At 44.1% G+C, this 25,728-nt stretch overlaps 1 protein-coding gene across 1 annotated transcript; it reads left to right on the top strand.

Moving 5' to 3' along the window:
- Positions 1–3,315: 3,315 nt before the first annotated feature.
- On the top strand, positions 3,316–25,502 carry LOC144505229 (acid sphingomyelinase-like phosphodiesterase 3b). Its single transcript, XM_078231239.1, has 8 exons — positions 3,316–3,511; positions 9,480–9,690; positions 12,110–12,207; positions 12,993–13,136; positions 16,195–16,364; positions 17,875–18,055; positions 22,038–22,171; positions 23,889–25,502. The coding sequence occupies exons 1-8, from the start codon at positions 3,451–3,453 to the stop codon at positions 24,255–24,257; spliced, it is 1,368 nt and encodes a 455-aa protein (XP_078087365.1). The 5' UTR covers positions 3,316–3,450; the 3' UTR covers positions 24,258–25,502.
- Positions 25,503–25,728: the final 226 nt, after the last annotated feature.

Here is a 25,728-nt window from a genome sequence, read left to right as displayed (position 1 = left end):
ATCACCACAGAGGTTTAAGATAGGAAGAAACTTGGGTCAATGTCAGTGTGGAGTTTGCACATTCTCCCCGTGTCTGCATGGGTTTCCTCCGGGGGCTCCAGTTTCCTCCCACAGTCCAAAGATGTGCAGATTAGGTTGATTGGCCATGATAAATTGCCCCTAGTGTCAGGGGGACTAGTTAGGGTAAATGCATGGGGTTATGGGGTTGGGGCCTGGGTGGGATTGTGGTCGGTGCAGACTCGATGGGCTGAATGGCCTTCTTCTGCACTGTAGGATCCTATGAGCTTCACTGACTCCCGGTCAAGCAACAAAATTCTCCCCATTGTTTCCAACTCCCTCTCTATCAGTGTGAGGGACAGCATCACAATCCTGAGATATCTGTGCTTCTCAAATTCTGCCCTCTTCCCCATCCCTGATTTTAATCGCTCTACATTGGTGGCTGCGCCTCCAGCCAGGCCCAAGCTCTGGAATATCTTCCTTTCACCTATATGTCTTTTCACCTTGTTTATTTCTATCTTAAAACCTGTGGTGATCTGAGTTAATGTGTGTCACTCTGTATTGTTTTGTTCTATTATGCTAAAGACGCTGTATAGGTTGAGGAGTCAGTTAGCTCAGTTGACTAGACGACTGGTTCCTGATGTAGAGTGATGGCAACAGCATGGCTTCAACAGGGCGGCACGGTGGCACAGTGTTTAGCACTGCTGCCTCACAGCGCCAGGGACCTGGGTTCAATTCCAGCCTTGGTGACTCTCTGTGTGGAGTTTGCATGTTCTCTCTGTGTCTGCGTGAGTTTCCTTGGGTGCTCCGGTTTCCTCCCACAGTCCAAAGATGTACAGGTTAGGTGGATTGGCCATGCTAAATTGCCTCTAGTGAGTAGGTTAGGTGGATTAGCTATGATAGGTGTGCTGGGTTGCAGACTTGATGGGTCAAATGGCCTCTTTCTGCACTGTAGGGATTCAATGAATTCCCATTCTGGCTGAGGTTATTCATGAAGGGCCCACCTTGCGGTGTGGTTACCCTCAGGTTATATCACCACCAGTCAGCTCCCCTCCTCAAAGGAGAGAGCAGCCTATGGTCATCTGGGACTATGACCACTTTACCTGTATAAATTGTAGTTACACTTGTAATGGCCAGACCTCACTTTCTGCTGTACATTTAATGGCCATTAAGTCAGCAGAGACAGCAAGTTCCCCCTACAAAAAAGGGACAAATAATGGGTGAGATACTGGATATTCAGTTTAACTTGATTTTTAATTGAATTTATTATTGTCACATGTATTAGTATACAGCGAAAAGTATTGTTTCTTGCACGCTATACAGACAAAGCATAACGTACATAGAGAAGGAAAAGAGAGAGTGCAGAATGTAGTGTTAGTCATAGCTAGGGTGTAGAGAAAGGTCAACTTAATATGAGGTAGGTCCATTCAAAAGTCTGATGGCAGGAGGGAAGAAGCTGTTCTTGAGTCGATTAGTACGTGACCTCAGACGTTCGTACCTTTCTCCCAACAGAAGAAGGTGGAAGAGAGTACGTCTGGGTGCGTGGGGTCTTTGATTGGGCTGGCTGCTTTTCCGAGACAGTGGGAAATATAGACGGAGTCAATGGATGGGAGGCTGGTTTGCTGATGAACTGGGCTTCATTCACGACCCTTTGAAGTTTCTTGCGGTCTTGGACAGAGCAGGAGCCATATCAAGTTTGATACAACCAGAAAGAATGCCTTCTATGGTGCATCTATAAAATTAAATTAGAGTCTCTTAGCCTCCTGAGAAAGTAGAGACGTTGGTGGGCTTTCTTAACTATAGTGTCGGCATGGAGGGACCAGGACAGGTTATTGGTGATCTGGACACCTAGGAAATTGAAGCTCTCGACCATTTCCACTTCATCCCCGTTGATGTAGACAGGTGCTCCTCCACTACGCTTCCTGAAATCGATGACTATCTCCTTCGTTTTGTTGACATTGAGGGAGAGATTATTGTCGTCACACTATTTCACCAGTTTCTCTATCTCTTTCCTGTACTCCGTCCCATCATTGTTTGAGATCCGACCCAGATCAGCAAACTTGAAAATTGAGTTGGAGGGGAAATTGGCCACACAGTCATAGGTGTATAAGGAGTATAGTAAGGGGCTGAGGACACAGCCTTGTGGGGCACCAGTGTTGAGAATGATCATGGAGGAGGCGTTGTTGCCTCTCCTTACTGATTATGGTCTGTGGGTTAGGAAGCCTAGGATCCAGTCACAGAGGGAGGAGTTTCCAGGCCACAGGAGATGAGTTTCATGGGAATAATGGTGTTGAAGGCTGAGTCTGACATAGATATCTTTGTTATCTAGGTGTTCCAGAGTTGAGTGTAGAGCCAGGGAGATGGCATCTACTGTGGACCTGTTGTGGCGATAGGCGAACTATAGTGGATCCAGGCAATCTGGGAGGCCGGAATTGATTCATGCCATGACTAACCTTTCGAAGCACCTCATAATGATGGATGGCAGAACCACTGGGTGAGTCACTAAGGCATGCTGCCTGGCTTTTCTTTGGTACTGGGATAATGGTCACTCCTCCCCTGTAACATTCACCCATAAACAATGGTGATCACCATTATTTTTGCCATTATAGTGCCAGCAAATTCTGGCCTGTGTATCTATAATCTGGATGTACATGTCTCACTCCGTGTGTTTTGCGTGAATCACCCTCATGTTTCAGCGGGCAAACGTGTGTCTCCCTCTCCATTTCAGACCAACTCTGGGAGTTTTAAGCATCTTGCACTCTTGATGCCCGCACACTCAGTTTGAGTCTCCACTGTACTCATCAGTCTGTGTTCCCCCTTTAGTGCATATATTTGTTCTCTATGTTTGTATGTGTCTCTGCAACCGCCCCCCCCCCCCTCCCCCGCCGCCCAACACACACAGTACTATCTCTCTCCCTTGTGTGTTTCAGAATTAGCCAGTCTGCCTGTCTCTCTCTGTCTCTGTTTGAGTCTATCTATGTTTCATTGTATCTCTCTCTCCCTGGGTCTGTGTGTCTCTCTCACTCACACACTTTCAATTGCCTGTGCGTTCGTGTTTCGATGTCCTGATGTTTGAGAAGTAAATATTTCCAGTTTTATTTTTCAAAAAGAGAAATGATTTTTTAAAATTCAGCGTCCAAGTCAAAACCTGCTACTCCTCCCGGGTTAATCCAAATTCCATTCAATAAAACCATATCCTGCAACCTCTGAACCTGGATCCAAACTCGCAGTTAGGAAATCATTCAACCACTCTCCCCCGCACATCCCATCTCCAATTTTATACCTCCCCGCCGGGAAAGTCTCAGTAACTCCTGGAGCTTCCGGGAAAAGTTTAGCGTCTTTTCCCGCAACTTTCAGTTTTGGACGCGATCCTCATTTGTACATTTCAATCCATCTTGAGTCTTGGATCGCAAGAAACCGCCCAGCAATCGAGGAGTTACTTCCTGCTCTATCATGTCTCTCCTCGGTTTGCTGGTGTTGTTGGTGAACTCCGGTTTTGCCGGATCTTCAACAGGTGAGAATGAAGCATTCCTCATCTGAGTCCCTACCTCTACCTGTAGGAACAAGGTAAGGCGGGTGGTGAGGGTGAAGCATTTGACTATGGCACGCTTTTCACTAAATGAGCATGTCCCAAAGTGCTTCACACACAACCTTATTTGACATTCACTCTCAGGATGTGAATTTTTATTTAGCAAGATGACAATGAATGCCTTTCTAACTGAAGTGTCGTTGAAAAGCCTTTCCTAAGCTGTTCATAGTCAATTAATTATTTTTGGAGTGTAGCCCTTGTTTTTTTTTAGGCTAAAGCAAGGCAAGAGAAGTAGAATTCCAAAACATGTTACCCATGTCACTGTGTGAAGTTTGCACATTCTGCCTGTGTCTGCATGGGTTTCCTCCGGGTGCTCCAGTTTCCTCCCACAGTCCAAAGTTGTGTGGGTTAGGTGGATTTGCCGTGCTAAATTACCCCTTAGTGTCAGGGGGACTAGCTAGGATAAATGCATCGGGTTATGGGGATAGGGCCTGGGTGGGATTGTGGTCGATGCAGACACGATGGGCTGAATGGCCTCCTTCTGCACTGTAGGAGTCTATGATTCTATGTTGCCGAAATGAAGGGTACAGCTGAGAGAGTCAAGAGGATATCTGGGATGTGTGATACATGAAGAGAGACAGGAAATGTTTCCTGAACGATAATAGAGGGAGCTGGAAGTGTTTTGGATGAGGGAGGTGTAGCAGTAGGGTATGGTACAGATAGGGTTAATGTGGGTACTGGGTGATTAGCCATCAATGATGCATGGATTTACAGGGATAGGACAACGGGGAGGGCGTGGTTGGGACAGTCTTTCAGAGAGTTGGTGCAGACCTGATAGACTGAATGGCCTCTTTCTGCTCTGTAGAGATTCTATGTTTCTATGGCCCAAAGGGAAAAAGAAGAAAAGCCATTGCCAAGCAGATGAATGACATTTTTGTCCACCCCACAAGAAACGATTAAGAATAACAACAACATGCACCGCCAAACCAGCCAGGACGTGGTTTCAAGCAATGGAAGAAATGGATGAAAGCAGACCAAAATGCCAGCCCAACCTCCAAGCTAACAAGAACCAGAACCACCAGAGCTTGCCATTCTCCCGACAGAATGGCGAATGAGATGTGGAAGGGCTATAAGGCATCTAGACCACATGAGCCTATAACTACCAGGACTTGAAGTGGGGAGATGGGGTACTGAGAGTGTTACTAATGTTAATACTGTAATAGCAATAATGTTGGAATAGAATTAAGATTGTAACAATAAGGTTAATGCACAAGACTTATAACAATGTAAGACTTCAATTAAACTAAAGTAACTCAATCTCCATGGGATAAAGACATGGTGCGGGGGAGTGTAGTAGTAGGGTCTGGTACATAGAGGGTTAATGTGAAACTGAGTACAGTACCACCCACACAGTGATGTAAGAAGACACATAACCCAGAGTCAAGGTCAGTCTGGAGGAGGACAAAGATATGTAAAAACCTAGGATGTACACAGCTCCACATGTGTACCCACCACTGTATATATGAATATATTTGTGAGTCTTTAATAAAGACTTGCTGTTAATATGTTCAAGACCACGAAGCCTACTTATTGGTGTCTGAAACAGGATTCTTCAGGAGAGACAGGGAGGCCAGGATTTTCAAAGGACTGTGGGTTTGGAATCCAGTGCAAGGATTTGGTCCCAGTAGTTATCCAGGGATCCTGACCGCTCAGGCACCAGTTGAAATTTTCAAAGGGCCAGCGTGGGTAAGTGAATGGAAATGGAGTTTGCCCCTTAAGAAACTTTTCTTTTCAAATTATTTCATGGGATGTGGGTGTCACTGGCAAGGCTGGCATTTGTTGCCCATCCCCTGAACGGAGTGACCTGCTAGGCCATTCCAGAGGGTAGTTAAGAGCCAACCACATTGCTGTGGGTCTAGTGTCACATGTAGGCCAAACTGAGTAAGGACGGCAGATTTCCTTCCCTGGTGAACTTGATGGAATTTTACAATAATCAATGATAATGTCATGGTCACCATTACTTAGACTAACTTTATAATCCAGATTTATTAATTGAATTTAAATTCTACCAGCTGCCTTGGTGGGATTTGAACTGTTGCCCCCAGGACATAGCCTGGGCATATAATTGCATGATGTGGAGATGCCGGCGTTGGACTGGGGTAAACACAGTAAGAAGTTTAACAACACCAGGTTAAAGTCCAACAGGTTTATTTGGTAGCAAAAGCCACACAAGCTTTCGAGGCTCTAAGCCCCTTCTTCAGGTGAGTGGGAATTCTGTTCACAAACAGAATTTATAAAGACACAGACTCAATTTACATGAATAATGGTTGGAATGCGAATACTTACAACTAATCCAGTCTTTAAGAAACAAAACAATGGGAGTGGAGAGAGCATCAAGACAGGCTAAAAAGATGTGTATTGTCTCCAGACAAGACAGCCAGTGAAACTCTGCAGGTCCACGCAACTGTGGGAGTTACAAATATTGTGACATGAACCCAATATCCCGGTTGAGGCCGTCCTTGTGTGTGCGGAACTTGGCTATCAGTTTCTGCTCAGCGACTCTGCGCTGTCGTGTGTCGCGAAGGCCGCCTTGGAGAACGCTTACCCGAATATCAGAGGCCGAATGCCCGTGACTGCTGAAGTGCTCCCCAACAGGAAGAGAACAGTCTTGCCTGGTGATTGTCGAGCGGTGTTCATTCATCCGTTGTCGCAGCGTCTGCATAGTTTCCCCAATGTACCATGCCTCGGGACATCCTTTCTTGCAGCGTATCAGGTAGACAACGTTGGCCGAGTTGCAAGAGTATGTACCGTGTACCTGGTGGATGGTGTTCTCACGTGAGATGATGGCATCTGTGTCGATGATCCGGCACGTCTTGCAGAGGTTGCTGTGGCAGGGTTGTGTGGTGTCTTGGTCACTGTTCTCCTGAAGGCTGGGTAGTTTGCTGCGGACAATGGTCTGTTTGAGGTTGTGCGGTTGTTTGAAGGCAAGAAGTGGGGGTGTGGGGATGGCCTTGGCGAGATGTTCGTCTTCATCAATGACATGTTGAAGGCTCCGGAGGAGATGCCGTAGCTTCTCCGCTCCGGGGAAGTACTGGACGACGAAGGGTACTCTGTCCACTGTGTCCCGTGTTTGTCTTCTGAGGAGGTCGGTGCGGTTTTTCGCTGTGGCGCGTTGGAACTGTTGATCAATGAGTCTAGCGCCATATCCTGTTCTTATGAGGGCATCTTTCAGCGTCTGGAGGTGTCTGTTGCGATCCTCCTCATCCGAGCAGATCCTGTGTATACGGAGGGTTTGTCCGTAGGGAATGGCTTCTTTAACGTGTTTAGGGTGGAAGCTGGAGTAGTGGAGCATCATGAGGTTATCCGTGGGCTTGCGGTACAGTGAGGTGCTGAGGTGACCATCCTTAATGGAGATGCGCGTGTCCAAGAATGCAACCGATTCCGGAGAGTAGTCTATGGTGAGCCTGATGGTGGGATGGAACTTGTTGATGTCATCATAGAGTTGTTTCAGTGATTGTTCACCATGAGTCCAAAGGAAGAAAATGTCATCGATGTATCTAGTGTATAGCATCGGTTGAAGGTCCCGTGCAGTGAAGAAGTCTTGTTCGAACCTGTGCATGAAGATGTTGGCATATTGAGGTGCAAATTTGGTCCCCATGGCTGTTCCGTGTGTCTGGATGAAGAACTGGTTGTTGAAGGTGAAGATATTGTGGTCCAGGATGAAGCGGATGAGATGTAAAATTGCATCTGGAAACTGGCAGTTGTTGGCGCTGAGCACTGAGGCCGTTGCAGCAATGCCATCGTCATGGGGGATGCTGGTGTAGAGTGCTGAGACATCCATTGTGACGAGGAGCGCTCCTGGTTCAACTGCTCCATGTGTGCCGAGTTTCTGTAGGAAGTCCGTCGTGTCGCGACAAAAGCTGGGGGTTCTTTGTACAATGGGTTTCAGGATGCCCTCGACATAGCCGGAGAGGTTCTCGCACAGGGTCCCATTGCCCGATACGATGGGACGGCCGGGTGTGTTTGCCTTGTGTATCTTCGGGAGGCAGTAGAGATCTCCAACGCGGGGAGTACGTGGGATGAGAGCACGGAGGGTGTTCTGAAGGTCCGGATCAAAGGTCTTGATCAGAGTGTTGAGTTGACGGGTGTGTTCTTTGGTCGGATCTGCAGGTAACTGTCTGTAGTGTTCCTCGTTGTTGAGTTGTCGGTACACTTCTTTGCAGTAATCCGTTCTGTTCAGTATGACGATGGCCCCTCCTTTGTCTGCTGGTTTGATGACAATGTTGCGGTTGGTCTTGAGAGCGTGGATGGCGTTACGTTGTACTTGGGTGATGTTCGGGGCTGTCTTGTGAGTGCGGCTGATGAATTTGGTGTTGACGCACCTCCTGACGGCTTGGGCATACATGTCAAGTCGAGGGCAGCGGCCTTCCGGAGGAGTCCAATTCGACTCTTTCCTCTTCGGATGCACTGCGGATCTCTCTGTCGGCTGTTCCGGTTCATTGGCTGTCTCATTGTGTTCGTTGTTGGCCTCTTGGGGTTTGTGGAAGAACTCCCTCAGCCTCATTCGCCTGATGAATTCTTGATGAACACAGTTGCGTGGACCTGCAGAGTTTCACTGGCTGTCTTGTCTGGAGACAATACACATCTTTTTAGCCTGTCTTGATGCTCTCTCCACTCCCATTGTTTTGTTTCTTAAAGACTGGATTAGTTGTAAGTATTCGCATTCCAACCATTATTCATGTAAATTGAGTCTGTGTCTTTATAAATTCTGTTTGTGAACAGAATTCCCACTCACCTGAAGAAGGGGCTTAGAGCCTCGAAAGCTTGTGTGGCTTTTGCTACCAAATAAACCTGTTGGACTTTAACCTGGTGTTGTTAAACTTCTTACATATAATTGCAGTCATAGAGTCATACAACACAGAAAAGGCCCTTCAGCCCATTGAGTCTGCACCAATAATAACTACCACTAAAGTCGCGCTAATCCCATTTTCCAGCTCTTGTCCCATGTTCTTGAATGTTATGGTGTTTCAGTGACATTCCTTCTATACCAGCATCCCACCAACAGACCTTGTCAGTCAGGATAGCAATTCTCAATGGTTGATTGTGACAAGCCCAAACAGTCTGTGTACACCTGGGGCTTGCCAAGGGGCTCACATACGTTTGTGTGCATTCATTTTCAAATCATATTTGGCGGGAGGGAGAGCAATGAGCATCAAGATGACCACTGCACATTCATTTGTCATCCATGGCTATTTCCTGCCATGTTTAACCTCCTGGTCTTCTAAGGAGCTTCCTTGCTCTGTTCAGTAAGGTAGCAACAGCCACCAACATGACTACAAGAAGCCTTGCCATCAGCAGCAGACAGGCAGCCCCTGCCTCCTGGACATGCTCAGTGCCACTAACTGGATTCCCAATTTGCCCCCAACCCAATTAGGGCATTTACATATAAAATAGGGTCACACAGTTCAGGAGCGGGTTCAGTGCTTGGAATTCACCCAGGTTTCGAATTCCTGATCAACTGTCAATTTTAAGCAATTGTCCCTTATTTTGACTGTTAGTCCATATCCTTTAAGTTGTCCTGTATTTCTTGGCCACTCCATGGTAGGCAGAGCCAGGGAGTCCTTTGTTTTATTTTCCATGAGCATGTACACTGGAAGGGATGATGGCCACCTGAACACCCCCACCCAGCTCATATGGTTACCAGCGATTGGCACTTGTGCCTGTGCAGCACTCCCTCAGTACTGCCCTGGGAGTGAGAGTGTCAGACTACATTTTGTCCTCAAGGCCCCCTGTAATCTGAAAGAGAGGGCAAGTGTGTTGACTCAGAGTTTGAGAACATATTGAATTAGCAGATCTGGATTAGTGATAAGCTCAGCCCATTCTGAGCGGTCCTGCCTCCGGAACTGTTTTTGTCTGTTCAGCCACAAGGCATACTTTTCTTTTTTGCTTTCAGGTTATTTCTGGCACATCACAGATGTGCACTGGGATCCTGATTACAGAGTTACTGACAATCCATTGGCAGTGTGCCCTTCTGCGTCGGAGCCCGTAAGGAATCCTGGAAAATGGGGTAGTTACCTGTGTGATTCTCCATGGGCTCTGATCAATTCATCGATACATGCCATGAAAGATATCTTCCCGAATCCCAACTTCATCATTTGGACAGGGTAGGTATATATTAGAACATAGAAAAAAAATATTGTGTGTGAACATGTGACTGTTGAGTACATGGCATTAGGAGCATAGGAACTGCTGCATAAAGAGAGAATAAAGTGTGTCAAGTTCACTTTCTACCATCCTAGTAGTTGGGTTATACACTGGTTGGTAACTAATCATGGCTAAAAATTAGTTTTCAACAGGCCCAGGCATGACGTAAGAGAAACCCCAGTGGTGGAGAATTTTGAGAGCGACAGGTCTAAAGTCTCCTGTTCCTCCTGTTACACATGTCTGTCTCAAATTACTTATATATTGTATTCCAAAATACTACTTTCAGAAGGAAATCTCATTTGTATTTGAAGGGACCTATACTAACTGCTTCCATCATCACTCTGGGAAGATTGTTCCATAAATTGACCACTCTCTCACTGAACATTTTCTGCAAATTAGTTTTTGCATTTATCCTGCCTTAATTGCAGATCATGCTCTCTGGTATTTCCGTTCTGGCCAAGGTGAAGTAGCTTGTTATGGTCTCCATAGCAAAGTGAGGGGCTGCGAAATGCAAACCCTTGTCCTCAAAGCTTTGATCCCAGTCAGTCCGATCATAACCCACAACAATGCCAAGCTGGAAAATCATTCTGTTCGCCTTTGCTGTTCTTTCATTATTCTTTAGAGCTCCCTTTATACTGCTCTTACAGTGAGATTTAACTTTCAGCATCCTCTGAACAGGTAGCTACCTTCCAGTCTCCCAGATTCCTTACGTATGCATTCATTTGCACTCCTGAATGAGATTGGACCAAATGAGATGTCAAAGACTAGGATATGTAGTCTTATAAGATTAAGATAAGTATTTACCCCAAGTATGGTAGTGTATTTTTGTTGTGCATTTAACTTCCTTTGACAGCCTCATTTGAAACAACTCTCTGGAAAGTTTGACGGGTTTCGGGTAACATGGGCACCTCAATTTCGGAACTACATTGATTAAGGACATAGTTTGCTGATAATTGCGAGCTGTATATATGGAAGCATGAAATTAAGTGAGTGGATAAAACTGTGGCAAATGGATCTCAGTTTGTTCCAATTTCAGTGTAAGGTCATTCACATTAGACTAAAAATGACAGAACAGAGAGAGTACTATCTAAATGGTGAAATGCTAGAAGCAGTGGAGGTCCAAAGCAACTTAATAAGCTATGTACATGTATATGGATCCCTAAAACATCTTGGACAGGTACAAATAATAATCAAAAAAGTTCATGGAGTGCTGACCTATAGGACAGGATAAGTTATTCTTATCTATACAAAGCCTCGTAGTTAGTCCAGACCGGAGAACTGTGAGAACTTTTTTGGACAGTCGTCTTAGGAAAGATACATTGGCCTTGGAGGGAGCATTAAAACAATACGTGAACTCCAATTATTTAATTACGTGGAGAAATTATACAAACAAGGGCTGTAATTCCCTGGAATTTGGAAGATTAAGAGGTGATTTGATCAAAGTTTTCAAGATATTAATGGGAACCGATATAGGGTGGAGAAAGAAAAAGTAGTTTTGCAAGTTGGGAATCCAGGACCAAGGGACATAGCATTTTTGGGAGTAAAGTTAGGAAAGCACCTCCACATAGTTGAAAAAGTTTAGACCTCTCTTCTGCTAGTGGAAATTCATGCTAGATTGTTTGTTAATTTTAAATTTGAGATTGATAAATTTCTGCCAATAAGAGGCATTGAGGGATATGGAGTAAAAGGCCCAAGATGGAGTTGGGTCACAGATAAGCCATGATTACAGTGAGTCCAGTATCGTAACCTCAGTCATCTTCTTCGCAAATCATGGCAGCCAGTTTATCTCTGTAGTGAACTGTTTCCTAGCATCTATCCTAGCCTTCTCCCTTATAACCCTCAGCCTGTAACCTTTTATCTTGCTGCCCAGTATTGTTCTGGGCTTATTTTCACCATCCTGTTTGCTTATATCATAAGCTATTCAGCTGGATCAGATATGACAACCAAACAAGAGTCACACAGAGTCCAGTTAAGAAAGTTTATTCTATCAGGAACTTACCTGAATCTTCCTTCTATCCAGTTGGATTTATGTACAAACTCTAATCCCTTCCATTAGTAGGAGAGTCTAGGATCTGAGGGCACAGCCTCAGAGTAAAGGGACGACCCTTTGGAACCGAGATGAGGAGGAATTTCTTCAGCCAAAGGGTGGTGAATCTGTGGGATTCATTGCCACAGAATGCTGTGGAGGCCAGTTCATTGAGTGTGTTTAAGACAGATAGATAGGTTCTTGATTGGTAAGGGCATCAAAGATTATGGGGAAAAGGCAGGAAAATGAGGTTGAGAAACTTGTCAGCCATGACCGAATGGTGGAACAGACTCAATGGCCAAATAGGCTAATTCTGCTCTTATGTCTTATGGTCTTATCGTCTTCTCCTGCAGGGATGACACTCCGCATATCCCCAATGAGAAGCTCAGTGAGGAAGCAGTGCTGAGGATGATAGGGAATGTGTCGCAACTCATACAGCATGTGTTCCCAGGTGAGTAACCCCATTGCCGTGACCTTTGGTGGACAGGCTTCCCAGAGGTGAAACAACAAATGGGGTTGGACTACACCCCATTGTTTCTGCCCCTTTATAAGCTGGCAACAGGAAGCAGAGATCTCTGCCGAGACAGCATGCCAATGAACCCAGCAGAAAGCAATGAACTACAAAGTGCTGGCTAGTACAAAGTGGTTACACCGGTAAAGTAGTATATCAATAGGAGTAGGTCGATCCTGATCACGACAGGGGAAAGTGCTGGCTGCTGAACAAAACTAACTGTGGCAGACATCACAGCCCAGAATAATTTTGTTTTGACCTAATGGCCACAAAAACCCACTAGTTCTAGAAAACTATCAAGAATGTAACCCCGACTGATTTTTTTTCTGCTCCCCAGTCCAGAGTTCTTCAGATTTATTATAGAATCACTATTACAAATTCAACCGCACTCTACGAACGTAGCACAGACCCACTTGATGTTCAAGGCTCAACTCCACACTGGACCAGCCAAAGGAGGAGGCTCCAGGGCAAACCTTAATTCCATGATCCTGTTTCCGGCACCATAATAACTCTACAAAATGGAGCCCCTGTGTTTGTTGAGTCCACTGGGCTGGCTGAGATGACTGATGAAGAATGGCCAGTTGGATGAAGCACTGGAGAACACCTCCTGCATGTGCAGCAATATACTGTAAACCATGCCTTAAGGAGAAATCAGTTGCAGAGGCAACCCCTCAAGCCGATTGTCCAACACCTGAACGATAACCATTTTATTATTCTTCATTCAGAGACCAAGGTTTATGCTGCAATGGGGAATCACGACATCCATCCAAAGAGCCAGTTTCCTGCCATAGGTCATGTGATTTATAATCAAACTGCGGAGCTGTGGGCCCAGTGGTTGGACACAGCATCTATTTCCACCTTCCAGAAAGGTACAGTTTGCACATTAGTTTTAGTCTTTCATGGGATGTGGGCGTTGCTGGCTGGGCCAGCATTTGTTGGCCAACCCGAGTTGCCCTCGAGGGAACATTTAAATGTCAACCACATTTAAAGGGAGTACAGCTACTGCAGAGTTGTTACAGATATTTTTTATTTTTAATCTCTGCATTACCTAAAAAAAGTCACAATACCGCTCTTGACTTATTGACAATGATCCGTCAACCTCTTGCCCTCGGGCGTGTGTCTTCCTCCCCGACCCCTCCCCACACATCTCCCTCCCCACCCCCCACCTCCTTACTTCATATCTGCTAATCTCTCCTGTTCAATGCCCAGTTGCTCCCAGGATAAAATAAAAAAGGCGGCAGCAACAGAAAATGTTTTCAAACACCTACGTGGACGTGCAGGCAAGATACATGCAGATTGTGAGCAGGCACAGGGGCCTACCCTACATTTTAGAATAGAATGGAGCATCAGTTAGAACAGTCCGTCTCCACTCAAATAAAGTGCAGAGTAAATCAAGGAGATCGGGGGATCTTTCTGATTTGACAATAAATTGGAGCTATTGCAACCTTAGCCCAGCGGCAGTGAGTGAACCCAATAATGATGCATTGTAAGATAAATATTGAGTTAAAATAGTGAGGTAATCCTGACACTTTATAAATCATTGATAAGATGAACTTAGTATATATACTGCATACAATTCAAGTCACCATAGATGGATATTGCTACTATTGAAAGTCTATGGGCTAGAGCAATAGAATGGTTCCTAGGGTTGGAGAAATGGATTGAGGACCAATTAGTCAAAGTGGCATATTCTCACCAGTTAAGAGAAGGTTGAGAGCAACATAATTGTGGATTTTAGGATTCTAAAGGGACTAGATAATGTAGACCATGCCAGGCTATTTCATCTTGTCTGGAACAAGTAAAACCAACTGACACTGTCTGCACTTGCACTTCCAAACTCATCTGGGGAATCAGTGGGCTCAGGCCTGATTTTAACTCTATGTGGAATGAATGGGCTTTTTTTTTAAAGTCAAAATTGGTCCTATTAATATTTCTGTCAGTAAGTCTATGGGCAATATGAGACACGGTGAAAGTGGTTGGTATTAATTCATTTAAATTGAATTTAGATAAGATCTCTTTAAGGAAAACTAACATTTTGGGACACAATAATTTGAGACGTGGCACGTGGTAAATGATTAGGAAAAACTGGTAACTTTGGGCCTACCGTTCCCAAAGCTGTCCACCTCTCATGTCATGTTTAAATCATTGAATCATAGAATCCCTACAGTGCAGAAGGAGGCCATTCAGCCCACCGTGTCTGCACTGACCACAATCCCTCAGGCCCTATTCGTGTAACCACATATTTACTCTACTCATCCCCTGACAGTTGGGTCAATTTAGCATGGCCAATCCCCCTAACCTGCTCATTTTTGGACTGTGGGAGGAAACCGGAGCACCCAGAGAAAACCCACGCAGACATGGGGAGAATGTGCAAACTCCACACAGACAGTGACCCAAGGCCAGAAATGAACCCGGGTCCCTGGTGCTGTGGGGCAGGATGCTAACCACTGTGCCACCGTGCTGCCCCCTTAAATTTAAGGTTGTAGAATAATTGATAGAGATTGACAATTCCATTATTGTTGTATGAAGCAGCTACCAAGATGGCTGATGGTGAATTGATGGACCTCAGTCTTTTCTTAACTCATAATTCCTATGTGCCATGCCAGCTACCTGCACAGATTTCATTGTGGTTGTGCATTGTGGGAACAAGTCTCAATGTGGGATGTAATTAATTGTTGGCCTAAGACCCTCCTCCACTCCTCAAAATGGTTAACTCAGTGAGAAATACACATAGGAAGGTTGTCCGTGGGACACTTTAATTAGATTCAACGCCTCAACTAGGGAAGAGAAAAATAAATAAGTCAGGGTTTTCACTCCTGACTACTCACTGGTGACTCCTGCACGGTGTGGAAACATCAAGTGACTGCAAAATCAGACTTGGCTGTGATACTCTCCAGAGTCAAGTAGCCTGACAGACACAATTATCGAGACTTACATTTGAATAATAGTCATTCATGGGGTTAAGTGCCAAGGGAGCTGCTGAAGCCTAGAAAAACCATAACCAAGCAAGCACGAGACATAGGATCATAGGATTTAGGGGCGGAAGTAGGCAAATTCAGCCCTTCGAGTCTGCTCCGCCATTCAATCAGACATTGGCTGATCTCTCACGGGTCTCAAATCCACCTCACACCTGTTCCCCATATCCCTCTTTCCCTTTTTTTAATTAGAAATATATCTATCTCCTTCTTGAAACCATTCGACGATTCAGACTCCACCACACCATGGGGCAGCGAGTTCCACAAAGTAGTTCCTCCTTATCTCAGTTTTAAATCTATCGCCTCGCAACCAAGACCTGTGACCTCATGTTATAGATAGCTCCATCAAAGGAAACATTTGGTCTACATTTACTTTAGCAATCCTTTCAAAATTTTATATAATTCGATCAGATCCCTCTCATCTTTCTAAACTCCAGCGAGTATAAACCCAAATTGTTTAATCTGTCCTCATACATCAACCCCTTCATCCCCGGAATCAATCTGGTGAACCTCCTCTGAACTGCCTCCAATGCCACTATATCCTTCCTCAAATAAGGAGACCAAAACTGGGCACAATACTCCAGATGTGGTCTCACCAACACCCTATGCAATTGCAACAACACTTCTCTACAGTACATTCAGCAGGGTGGGTGTTAGGTATACTACTCTGCTCAAGGACAGTTAGGGTGGGAAAAAATTGCTGGTCTTGCTCACATCCCAGGAACAGATAAAAGCAAAATAATGGCAATCTATTGACGCAGCTTGGTGAAGTCTATCACTGACCATTATGAATCCTTGTCTGTCCCGTTGCAGACGGGAATGGAAAATTTGGAGGGACAGCCCAAAATCCATTGATTCTCAACATGACTGTAAAATCCCACCCTTTACATTTTTCCCCAGTGGACATGCATGCTGCCTCCAGTGAGAATTTGTTTGCCATTTTATTATGCAGGTGCCTTTTACACAGAACAGCTGCTGCATCGGGAAGGACAGCGAATCATCATCCTGAACACAAACTTCTACTACAAAAGTAATGCACTGACTGCGGATCTGAGTGACCCTGCTGGACAGTTTCGATGGTTTGATGACATCCTCTCCAGAGCCTCAACGGCCGGCGAGAAAGTAAGAGACGTTGCATCAAGATAATACACCGAAACCCACATTGTCCCAAAAAAACCCAGAAAGTTTTGCATTTTAACTGCTCTTTTCAAGACCTTATGAAGTCCTAAAGTGCTTTTCAGCCAATGTGTTGAAGTGTTGTAATGCAGGAGACATGGTAGCCAATTTGCGCACAGCAAGATCCCACACAAGCAGCAATGTGATAAATGACCAAAGTCAACAGACATCTCAGAGTTCATATTTACCCATTTCCTTTGTCCATGCATTCTTTACAACCACAGAAGGAAGGTTTGGTGCGATGGGATGCTGTACAGTGAGAAGTCTCAAGACATGATTCGCTTCACGGGCGGCACGGTAGCACAGTGGTTAGCACTGCTGTTTCACAGCTCCAGGGTCCCGGGTTCGATTCCCGGCTTGGGTCACTGTCTGTGTGGAGTTTGCACATTCTCCTCGTGTCTGCGTGGGTTTCCTCCGGGTGCTCCGGTTTCCTCCCACAGTCCAAAGATGTGCGGGTTAGGTTGATTGGCCAGGTTAAAAAAAAATTGCCCCTGAGATGCGTAGGTTAGAGGGATTAGCGGGTAAATATGTGGGGGTAAGGCCTGGGTGGGATTGTGCTCGGTGCAGACTCGATGGGCCGAATGGCCTCCTTCTGCACTGTAGGGTTTCTATGATTTCATTGCAGCTCTATACTGCAAGGTTAAGGTTGAAAGGAAGGCAGCATTCTTGTGTTTGTGTATGATCTGCTTGAATCCTGAGCATCATTAAAAGTCACAACAATCACAGATGAAAGAACACTATTTTAAGCTAGGTATTCATTAAAATGACAACTGAAGGCACAGTCATCAAGACTCAGAGAGTAAATGTGTCCCATGCTAAGCCATATCAGTTGCAGGTTAAATCCCTGGGATGTGGTGAATTAACTTGTTCCTGGATGGAACAGCAATACAAGTGCTCGGAGCAGACAAATTATCCCAAGATTCTGACTCCTGATCACTATCCAATGGCTTTCTTTTGCAAAGTGATGTCCCTGAAGTTAAATAGCCAACCAATATTTCATAGAATCAGTGCAGAAGGAGGCCATTTGACCCATTGGCTCTGCACCAACTCTCTGGCAGAGTGTCTCATCCAGGCCCTCTCCCCCGCCCCATCCCCATAACTGCTGCACATTTACCACAGCTAATCCACCTAACCTACACATTTTGGAACAATAAAAGGGAATTTAGCGTGGCCAATCCACCTAACCAGCACACCTTTGGACTGTGGGAGGAAACTGGAGCACCCGGAGGAAACCCACACAGACACGGGGAGAAGGTGCAAACTCCATGCAGTCACCCGAGGCCGGAATCAAACTCGGTCCCTGGCACTATGAGGCAGCAGTGCTAACCATTGTGCCACCGTTCCACCCAGAGTCAGTGCACAATGGGTTGCCATTAGGGCAAGTTCCCGAGATGTTTGGAGCTTTAGAGAAATGGTGAGAGGCAATTAGAACTAATATTTGAAACCCTATTGTCAGGTTTATATCATTGGACACGTACCTCCGGGATTCTTTGAGAAGAAAAGGGGAACACACTGGTTCCAAGAAAATTTCAACAAGAAGTATATCGAAATCATCAAAAAGCACAGCCAAGTGATAGCAGGACAGTTTTTTGGACATCAACATCGTGACAGCTTTAGAATCTTCTACTCCAACAACGGTACAGCGAGCTGAGTCTCTTCCTATTAAAATTAAATTCTGCTCAATATATCTTTTGTTTTCTGTGTGCACAGTCAAAAAAGAAATGGCAAGCGCCTGTGCAGCAGTAAGTGTCAAGTGAGCCAAGATAGAGTGTCACATTCCTGCTCAGCTATTCTCCCACTTAACTTCTATGACCCTCAGCAACAATTCACCTTGATCCTGAAGCAATACTCACACAAAGGCTGCAACATCGCACTAATGTAACTGCATTACTGATTAAAAGCCTTTCGTAGGGACCACTGGGGTTGTTGTATATTTCAAGGTCTTTCAGCACACACTTCATTGTTTTGTGACAGATTTGTGCCTATTGAGGGGAACACAGTGTGAGTACAGAGAAACAGAACATGCCGGTTTCTATCACTCAGTGTCAATGACAAGCATTCCCAAGTACACTGTGAGATGGATGCAGAGGAAAGCCCTCTCTCTACATTGTACCATCGTGGTAGCTCCATCTACACTGGGAAGCCCCTTGCACTTCCTATTCCAGCCATCCTTGTGACCTCTCTTAGCTTAGAATGATAACTGAGTGACAATTCAGAACTGTACAATCACAAGCCATTTAGCTAAGAATAACCTCGAGTTCCTTTCAGGAAAGGTAGTTACCAGAGTAACTGCAGAGAAGGACTTGGATCCCCAAAGGTGAGCTGGTGAAAGGCTGATTAACTGCAAAAATGCGGGAAATGTAAAGGATGAGAAGAGGCCATTTGTCAATCAGATCTTCCTCTCTGATACCCAACTCTCCCAACTGTATTTTGAGCTCTGTTAATATCCTTACCTCTGCGACCTTAACTGGAAGATTGTGTCATCTATTCATCAATCTTTAAATTAAAAACAAGCTTCTTTTTCATTTATTCTGCACGACTTTAAAACGCATGGGCCCCAACTCCACCAGCTTTGTTTAAACTGATATAATACCATGGTGAATCATAAAATCCCTACAGTGCAGAAGGAGGCCATTCGGCTCATAAAGTCAGCACCGACTCAAAATCTTACTCAGGCCCACACCCCCGCCTGCCCACTGTGGCATGCCACAGCAAAACCCAGAATTTCCCTAGTTAATTCTTAGATGCGTTGCCGACCATAACTGAAACGATAAAAGAAGAAAATCACTTGACTGTAACATCTGGGCTTAACTCCTGAAGTTCTTCCTCCTTCAGTCAAAACCCCAGTGTGACGATAAAAACTATTTCACTCGGCTCACACCTGGGCAGAATGCGTACCTGCAGAGGGCAAGACACCAGCTTTCACACATGTAGACTTCCGCCGAAACCACCAAATTTCCCTCTCCTCTCCCAGTCCAGTGGACGCTAAGTCCAATTGCAGCATCCTGATTGAGAGAATTAAAACTCAGCACAGATGGAAATCCAATGCAGGACTCCCCTGGACCATGTCCTCAGCTACTAACCAGTTGAGTAATTGGAAAAACCACAGAAATGCCTTTATTAAATAAAAATACATTTTTCAAACTTCTCCTGATGACCTATTCTGGCAGCGCTCACTGACTAGGCTGACACATGAAATGATCATTAGGTGAGGTAATGGCTGCACCACTGTCTGTGTTAATGTGGCCAGGAGAGAATAGGTAGAGAAAGGGATTGTCCAGCACAGCTAGTTTTACTGACACTCATTTACTTCATGTGGAAAAAAAACTCTTGTTTGCATTGAGGTATTCTAATTTCATGCTCAACTTCCTCCAATTTGGAACTGAGAAAACAAATAGACACTGCCTAATTAGTCACTTAGTCTTTATTAACCAATCACCTCTTCCATTCAGGACGAGAGAATATTTTGACTTTTCTAAACTAATTTGTTTTCTTCACTGACTTCCAGATGACTAATATGGGTCAGCTTGGCTCAGTTAGCAGACCTCATACTTTTAGGTTAGAATTTCTTCACCAAGACTTTTGGCATACAACTAATACTCTAATGCGGACATTGTTTGCACGCTCCAGAATTCCCTTCCTAAATGTCTCTGCCTCTCTACCTTTCTCTGCTCCTTTAAGATTCTTCTTAAAACCCACCTCTTATGCTGAGCTTTTAATCACCTATCCTAATGTCTCCTCCTTTGAACTGGTATCAATTTTTGTCTAATCACGTTCCTTTGAAACATTAAAGCCATTATATAAATGCAAGTTCTTAGAATTAGTGAATAGTACAGCACAGAAGTAGGCCACTCATCCCTTTGCATATCTGCCAGCTCTTCAGAAGAACAATCCAGTTAATTCCGGGGCCTGGCTCTTTTAAAGGACTGCTGAGGATTCTTGCTCACCACAATACTTCCAGACTTATCTATTTTTTATCTAATCTCGTATTCCAACAACCTCATTTACCATAACTTCAGCAACATCCTCTTCCTTGATACATACAGATGCAAAGTATTCACTTTGTATCTTGGCCACGCCTCTGTCTCCTCCAGTGGATCTCAATTTTAGTCCCTAATCAGCCCCACTGCTCCTCTGATAACCCTGTTACTGTTTCTATACCAATTAAAGATACTTGGACTCCCTTTTAACCACTAACCCATTCTCGTACTTCCTATTTTGACCCTCCTACTTCCTTTTTCACTTCTCCTCTGTACTTTTTATTTTCAGCCTGATTCTCTTTTTTATTCAGCTGACACTTATCATTACCCCTTTCTCTGCTTCATCCTAAGCTCTGATTTCGTCATCCAGGGAGCTCTTGCTTTTATTGCTTTCTTCCCTGTGGTTATGTATCTACATTAACCCAAACCATCTCCTCTTTAAAGACCTTTTGCTCCATTATATTGCCACCTGCCTATCTTTGACTTCAATTTACCTGGGCGAGTGCCTTCCTCAATTCACTGATATCAGCCCTCTTTAGGTGAACATTCTTATTTTGGATTGTTCTGTGTGTCCTTTTCCATAATAAATTTTCTGATACCACAATCATTGTTCCATCACTGTGACAGTCTCCAGCAATGCCTTTCCTCACTGTGCAGGAAACATATCAATCAAGAAAATTCCCTGAGAATTCCTCCCTTTTCAGCCCTCAACACAGTCACTGCCCCCGTCAATATTGGCAGTTATACTGGGATTCTCCCAAAAAAATTCGAAGTTTGCAACGTGCGGGAAAATGAGAGCAAATCACACTAAAACTTTCTTTTAGCGTATTTACCAGAGCGATTCTCCAACACTCTGTGCATCACAGAGTGCCTCCGTGAGATTCCCACTGAAAAGTAGGGGGCGAGGCAGCATAGCACTGAGCGGGCCACTGTGCATGCGCCGATCTGTCAGAGTGGAGATCAGCGGACGCACTGTGCCCCCCCCCCCCCCCCCATTGCTGGTCTCCCGATCGCTGGCCGGCCCTGCAACCCCTATTGTTGGCCTTCCGACCCCTCCATCCCCTGACCGCTGGCCTCCCGGACCTCCCCAAGCCAGCCCTTATGTCCCCTAGTCATCTCCTTAATCAAAGTTCCTACATCCATAACAAAGCCAAGGATACTAGAACTGTATAAACAACATGAGCTTCATGGATAGATTATGTGAGCTGTTGATTCCCTACAACAAATCGTGTTGTTGAAATAATCACTTTTGCACCTTGATCCTTCCTAAAGTTAATGGAGAATAGATAGGTGCTTGATGGCTAGCGCAGACAAGATGGACTGAAGGGCCTCTTTATGTGCTGTCAAGCTCCATAACTCTTTGAGTACTGGACAGAAATGCTAACTGTAGGCGAACAAATGATTTGTATTAGCATTACAACACTATATTTATCCAACTTAGGCTACAGGTTTTTCTTTAAACTATTTGATCAATTTGTCCTCCTACTTTTGAGGTTTTGAACCTTTAAGCCTTTCTGTTCTTTTATTCAAAGTTTTGTGATTGAGTGTTTATTACCTCTTCCAACAGATTTCTTCACATTAAATTTTATATGTGTCCATTGGCCTTAGACTAATAAATCACAGAATTATTCCATTGCAGGTTCTCCGGTCAGTACTATGTTCATTGCCCCTGCGGTGACCCCTTGGAAAACCACATTAGCTGGTTTACGAGATGGATCACAAAACCCTGGGATTCGCCTCTTTGAATACAACACAGACACTCTCCAGATCTTGGTAAGAATTCACACAAATTAGACTGGCTGGCTCAGTGTCTATAGTGTCATCTCTATATTCTTGGAAACAATGTGTAGTGTTGTCTAATCTATGCCATCCACCCCAATCCATTCCCCTCACCAATGCCTGAAATTTACTCATGGAGGGAGGGTCCCCCTCATCTCCTGCCAGTGGAACTCTAGTCGAGCATCATTAGGGTCCGCTTGCCCTATTTTTAGAGTTTGCACTAATGTTTTGACAGGGGAACTCCATGACAGTTCTTCCTCCTGATCACAACTAACCAAGTTACCTCATTTATTTTTTTCCTAAGAGAGTATGTGCTTTGGGCCTGGCTGGGTGCTGGGTTCACACATGGTTCATATCTTTGTATCACACAAAGTTGTGACTTTGGAGCAGTAAGTCATCAAAAAGAAAATAGAACAATGAATTGCATTGCAAAGTTAGTATAACTTGAAGAGACGCATGCTGAAAAAGTATGATGGCCTGCTCAGAGCACTTTGTCCAGATTTGGGTCACGCAGAGACAAGAGAAGCCTTGAAGCAGTTCGGAGAATAACCACAAACTGATCTGTAGCAGGATGGAACCAGCCCTGAGCTTTTAGTTTCACCTTCTCCCTTAGGATTTAAAAAAGGATATTCACAGTGGCCTTCTAAAAGGGCATAATACATAATCGTTTGTAGCTCTTCATTCAAGCAGAATAGTCTTGAGAATGAAGTTGGATAGGCATCTATCCAACCTGTATCACATCTTCTGCATCAATAGCTGATCGATCAGTTTGCTTAAAATGAGATGCTGCATGAAACACATGTAAGCTGTCAGTTAAAGGTTTGAGTTATTAATTGTGACTTCCATGTATGATGCTGGAATACAGGGTTAACAAATTAAAGCTTCAAGGATAGTTACCTTCTCCCATACCTGTGTGTGGGTGCTGCAGGTACTCTGCATTGCACTAATCATGGTAGCCCACACCTGCCAGGCATGCTCATTGCTTTTCATCTGGTGGGTATGCGCGAATTTGCCAAACAGGGAAGCCTTCCTCTTGCTGTAGCATTTCAACTTAAAGTAAGTTCCAGCATTGCACCAGACCAGCTCTCCTGCTGACAATTTTCATTCTCCAATTCTGCTTTGGAATTCATTTGTTTTTTTTGTAAATTACTGATATTGGCCCATTCAGACTTGGGAAAAGTTTCCAAAAAGCAACTTTGAACCATCAGTTGACCAGGTGTGTGCCTATATCTTTTCCCAATGTTCTCCCTTAGGCCACTGCATTCTGTTTGGTGTAATCTTGCAGGCACTGCCAGCCCCAATACCCTATTCAAGTGGCCGTTGTTTTCTGTGTGCAAGCCCAGATAATAAGCATTGGCACTGAGTGCTATGAAACCTAAGCTGATCCCCAATGTCTGCCCACATATTCCAGCAGGAATCACTGGCAAGCAAGACAGGCTAAGTCTGGAGTGAGTACCCCACTGCCTTGATTTTTGTTTTAAACTTCTTTTGGCCACACTGACAGGAAATAATTGTTACAATGCATGTCTCAAGTGAGCACAGACCAGGGGTTGAGTCCAGCAACTTCTGGTCAGTCTTTCATTTAGTAATGCACTTGCTAAAGCAGTGTAGCAACATCTGTGTGTGTGAAATGGAACATGCTGTATTAATCCAGATTAAAATTACTACTTGGTCTTATTCTGTATCTCTTTCTCCCCTTCAATCACCTTAGGATGTAGTGACCTATTATTTAAATTTAACCTTTGCGAATACCTGGGCTCCACATTGGGAAAAAGAATACCGCTTAACGGAAGCATTCCAAGTACCCGATGCCACAGTTGAATCGATGCAGATTGTGCTGGATAAATTAAGCCAGGACAAGAGTCATCTGCAGAAGTATTATGAATATAATTCGGTCAGTTATGACTTGGGGGAATGTAACAAGTGGTGCCAGACTGATCATATTTGTGCAATTAAAGATGTCGATATTGAAATGTACAAAAACTGTATCAAGTCTGAGGGATCATCCAAAATGAATGAAAGGCGGTTTCTGTCGTGGCTTTCTGTGCTATTATCTGCTCTGTTATTTCCTTACAATTGAGGGCATTGGCACATCAATGGAATTTTATCTGTCTGTATGCAGATCACTTAATCTGATATTACTGTTGAGAGTTAATGTTGATATGGTGAAATGAAGGTTCACATGGGATATAACCTACAGCACAGACCTGTCGGGTAAGCCTGTTTAGGTGATTTAAATTCTGTACTCACATACTAGTTCCCCATACATAGAGCATTAAGGCACCACCTACTCTAATACTAGGACAGAGAAAGGTCCAGGTTCAGTTCATTGTTGATTTTTCTTTTGACCTCCTTGACCAATGTTGCTTAAGACTCAAGAAAATACATTGAAGATATTTTCTCAAAAAGGCACAACTATAGAATTCCATATAGGAACGCTTAGAATTTCACTCACACTTGGAAATTGAGTCAGTTCCCATTTACAAACCTGCACATCAGTACAACCATTGTTCCAGATTAGTCTCAGCAATAACATCAAATTGTACCTGCCAGCAAAGGATGTTCCTCTGAGGGAAGCTATTGACAGACTAACCCATATTAAATCAGATTTTCAGTTATCATGTTGTCAAATATTACTGGACTTTTAACACTATCTTCCACTCAAAATGTCTTTGATGGTTTAAACTAAGATTAAACACTGGCCTTTTGACAAAAACAATCCCAATTGGTGTCCTGTTTGAAGGACTCTCAATGCTGAAATAAAGTGAGGGGGTGAAGTTCTGGAACTACAAATCCCCACAAGGTAACCTCTGAATTTCAGCCAAATGATTGTGGGCAACCAGCAAGAGAATGCTATGTACTTCCTCAGGAAATAAATTATAAATCCAGTAGTTTAATTTCAAAATGGTATTTTTTAAAGCATGCTGAAGCTAGGACAACCTTCCTCAGTTGTTTTTCACTAACCTTTTACTGGCAAGCAAGAAAAAGCAGGTGTGAATGAACAAACACCGATAAAGCACTTATGATTAACCCAAATGTTCACACAGCAGATTTGCCAAGATACACAAGGAGGAATGGTGAGCTGCAATAGTCCCCATGCTAGGTTACAGGCACTAACAGTTTAAAACCTCTTGGCTATGTTATTGAACTAGACATCCAGAGGCGAGAGCTCAAATCTCACCAATGCAGTTTGTGAATGAGGTAGATAATTGGATTATTGATAAACGATGATGGCTGAAGGTGCTGAATTGTGAAGATGACAAATAAAACAAGCAATCAGTTATATGCAATGTCATGAATTATCGTAAAATAAAAAGGATTGCACAATGATCATTTCAGCATACAAATAATTTCAATATGTCAAAGTGCAGATCTCCTTGATTTGCAAATTAGAAATGAAAAGCCGACTGCACCTCATTGTGTATTAATGTCCAAAGATCATATGTTGTCAGGTTGAGTTCCTTAAATTTTCAATTACTTACATACTATTTGTTTTTTAAAATAGCCAATTGGGTTGCCTCAGGCTATTCATTCTAAATCTTATTTGTAGA

The sequence above is a fragment of the Mustelus asterias genome, chromosome 16 (genome assembly GCF_964213995.1).
Source record: "Mustelus asterias chromosome 16, sMusAst1.hap1.1, whole genome shotgun sequence".
Lineage (NCBI taxonomy): Eukaryota > Metazoa > Chordata > Chondrichthyes > Carcharhiniformes > Triakidae > Mustelus > Mustelus asterias.
The sequence above is the reverse complement of the archived record's forward strand: the minus strand, read 5'-3'. Positions and strand labels throughout refer to the sequence as shown.